The 2,537-nt window shown below is 38.1% G+C and overlaps 1 protein-coding gene across 3 annotated transcripts; it reads left to right on the plus strand.

The window, feature by feature from the left end:
* The first annotated feature begins 393 nt into the window (after positions 1 to 393).
* Positions 394 to 2,185, plus strand: LOC142250342 (speriolin-like). 3 transcript variants are annotated; one of them, XM_075322491.1, is made up of 5 exons: positions 394 to 674; positions 812 to 853; positions 1,252 to 1,296; positions 1,381 to 1,523; positions 1,820 to 2,185. In XM_075322491.1, exons 1-5 carry the CDS (start codon positions 476 to 478, stop codon positions 2,171 to 2,173), a joined length of 783 nt encoding a protein of 260 aa, XP_075178606.1. In that variant the 5' UTR covers positions 394 to 475; the 3' UTR covers positions 2,174 to 2,185. The 3 variants fall into 3 exon arrangements, with proteins under 3 accessions (XP_075178606.1, XP_075178607.1, XP_075178608.1); XM_075322492.1 differs by lacking the exon at positions 812 to 853; XM_075322493.1 differs by lacking the exons at positions 812 to 853; positions 1,252 to 1,296.
* The last annotated feature ends 352 nt before the right edge of the window (positions 2,186 to 2,537 follow it).

A 2,537-nucleotide genomic window follows, 5' to 3' on the forward strand; every position in this document is an offset into this window, starting at 1 on the left:
TCAGAATACAGACCATAATGAAGGCGTAGCATAGTCTGGGACACCCTGTTAGTTTTTCTACCAGCCATTCAAATATAGTGTTTTTTTAATAAAATTAACAAATATCATTTAGAATTTTTTAAAGGAATTTTTTTTTTTGTCCACTTGCATTCGGTTTACATTTTGAAGCTGCTTCACTCTTTGCTGCTGGAAGGGAATCCACCCGGCTCCGTGCGGCTTCACAGGACATAGACGCTACATGAGGGATCTCCACTACCGGTAAGCTGGCCTTTTTTCTTTTTCATGTAAATATTATTCCAATGTGGTGAATTCCTATTGGCTGCAATGACCGATGAGGTCATTATCAGGTCTCAGTGACGCTGCCGGTGACATCACAGAACTTAGAATATTAGGTTTCCCCAGTGTTCCATCTCAGACATTGGCCTGGTGAAGAATTTCTGTGAAGACGTTTTCAGGAGCTTCTAATAATTACAACATGGAGAATACTAATATATATTCTTGTGATGAAGAAGCCTTCAACATGGAGAGTTCACGTCTACTAGCAGAGAATGCGCAGCTGCGCAAGATGATGGGGCTAATGCAGGAGAACGTGGAGCTTCGCTGTGTTTTGAAAGACCATGAAAGAAAAGCTCAAATTATAACACCTCCAGGACAACACAAGAAAGACCACAATGGTAAGACTGGGATAACACAAAGGGATTTCCACCAAATCCGAATTTTTAATGGGTTGATGTTGACGTTTCCTAAAGCGATTGGTAGAATCTGGATACAGAATGTCTAGAGATACAGATTACTATTTTTTGTATTCTAGGCATGAAAAATAAGAAAAATACAGAAATATTGCAACATCAATGTGAGATATATTTATTACTTTTGTATTCTCTTGATTCCTGATATTTCATTTATTACTCCACTTTTAAGATCCAGTTTTTCAAAAAAATTGCATTTGGCCAGGACCGTTATTGTAATGGTGAAAAATTGTTTAGGTAGAACCTGGAGTGTTTAGGTAGATCTGATCATTCAGGGTTTATCATGGATTAACTATAACGAGGATGCCTACCTACCATGTAACACTTATGATTTATAGATCTAGTTTTGGGGCAGGGGAACCTGTCGGGCCCCTCTGGCTCCAAGCCCCGGCTATGACTGATACCTGTTTATCTCATCCCTGGTGTATGGTTATTATCAAGGGAGCTTTATCATTTATGTTTATTACAGACAACTCATTTTAATATTATTCATTTGTTCTAGACCTCAAAGAAGAAGCAAAAATGGTCAATTCAGGCACACAAATAGGTGACAATTCTTAAATCTATATTCTCAGTATATGTCATTTTAAGGATTTCACTAAACCGTAATTTTATTATTGAACTTTTATAGACCCTGAAAAAGTGAAGAAATGTCAGCGCATTGTCGGAGAGATCGCCTTTCAACTGGACCGCCGGATTCTGTGTGCCATCTTCCTGGAGCAACAACGGCTGTATGGATACCGAGTACCATTCATAAAGGAGAAGATTATAGAGGTGAGAAAGCTAAAATTACATCATAAATTATATAAAAAAAAGAAGATTTTTTTTTTGTTACGTAAAGTAAAGTGGTCACTGTGTGAGTTCTTCAAACAAAATGGCACTGCGGAGCGATCTACATAAAGCACTGACTTCTCCAGAACCTGATGGAAAAAAATGAGTTTTCACTGTGAATTATAAAAGCTTAGCCGGGCAGTTAGAAATGTGTCTGTCAATAAATTTGCCAATTTTATCCATAGACAAGCCGTATTGTGATTACCCCAATATATTAAAGGTATATTTCATGATTACAGGTGACCACAAGTCCAACAACCGGAAAAGTCGATGAGAAATTAAGATCTGAGCTCTACCAGCGCTACAATCAGATCATGGACGAGCTGAGGAAATTGGGCTACAACCCAGCAGTGCACCCACACTTTACAGAGTACATGGTCAACACCTATGGGATAACGAAGGATAGAAATGCAAGAACCAAAGATCTTTCCTCCTATAATGACCCACAATACCTAAACAAGATGATAACTGAGTGCATGTCAAGTGACATAGTGAAGGACATCATAATAATCCTCAACTGTCTGGTATATTTCGCCAGAGAAGATGGAAAATCTCTACTCATCTCACCATCGAGTAGCCATTCATCTGTATAACCAAATCACAAATAAATGCTTCCATCTGAAAAAACTGTCTAATTTAATGTTATAAAAAAAGGAAAATATTCCTCATAATTTGTGACCCACTAGGACATGGAAATCTGACTTAGATTGCTGCCATTTTGTTCTTAAACGGCTGTTTTGAATTAAAATTGCTGCTTTGTCCACAGTATCATCTAGTGATTATATCTGGTATTGCAGTTTAGCCTCATTTACTTGAATTTGGGTAAGCTGCAATACCTGACAATGACCATGCAGGTGGTTTGCCGACCGTTAAGATGGTCTTCTGTTGAGAGTTTGGTGTAGAATTTGCAGTTGACCTGATGGTCTCAATGTAAGACAGGAGATAACTGGCTTAGAG

This window comes from Anomaloglossus baeobatrachus, chromosome 9 (genome assembly GCF_048569485.1).
Source record: "Anomaloglossus baeobatrachus isolate aAnoBae1 chromosome 9, aAnoBae1.hap1, whole genome shotgun sequence".
Classification (NCBI taxonomy): Eukaryota; Metazoa; Chordata; class Amphibia; order Anura; family Aromobatidae; genus Anomaloglossus; species Anomaloglossus baeobatrachus.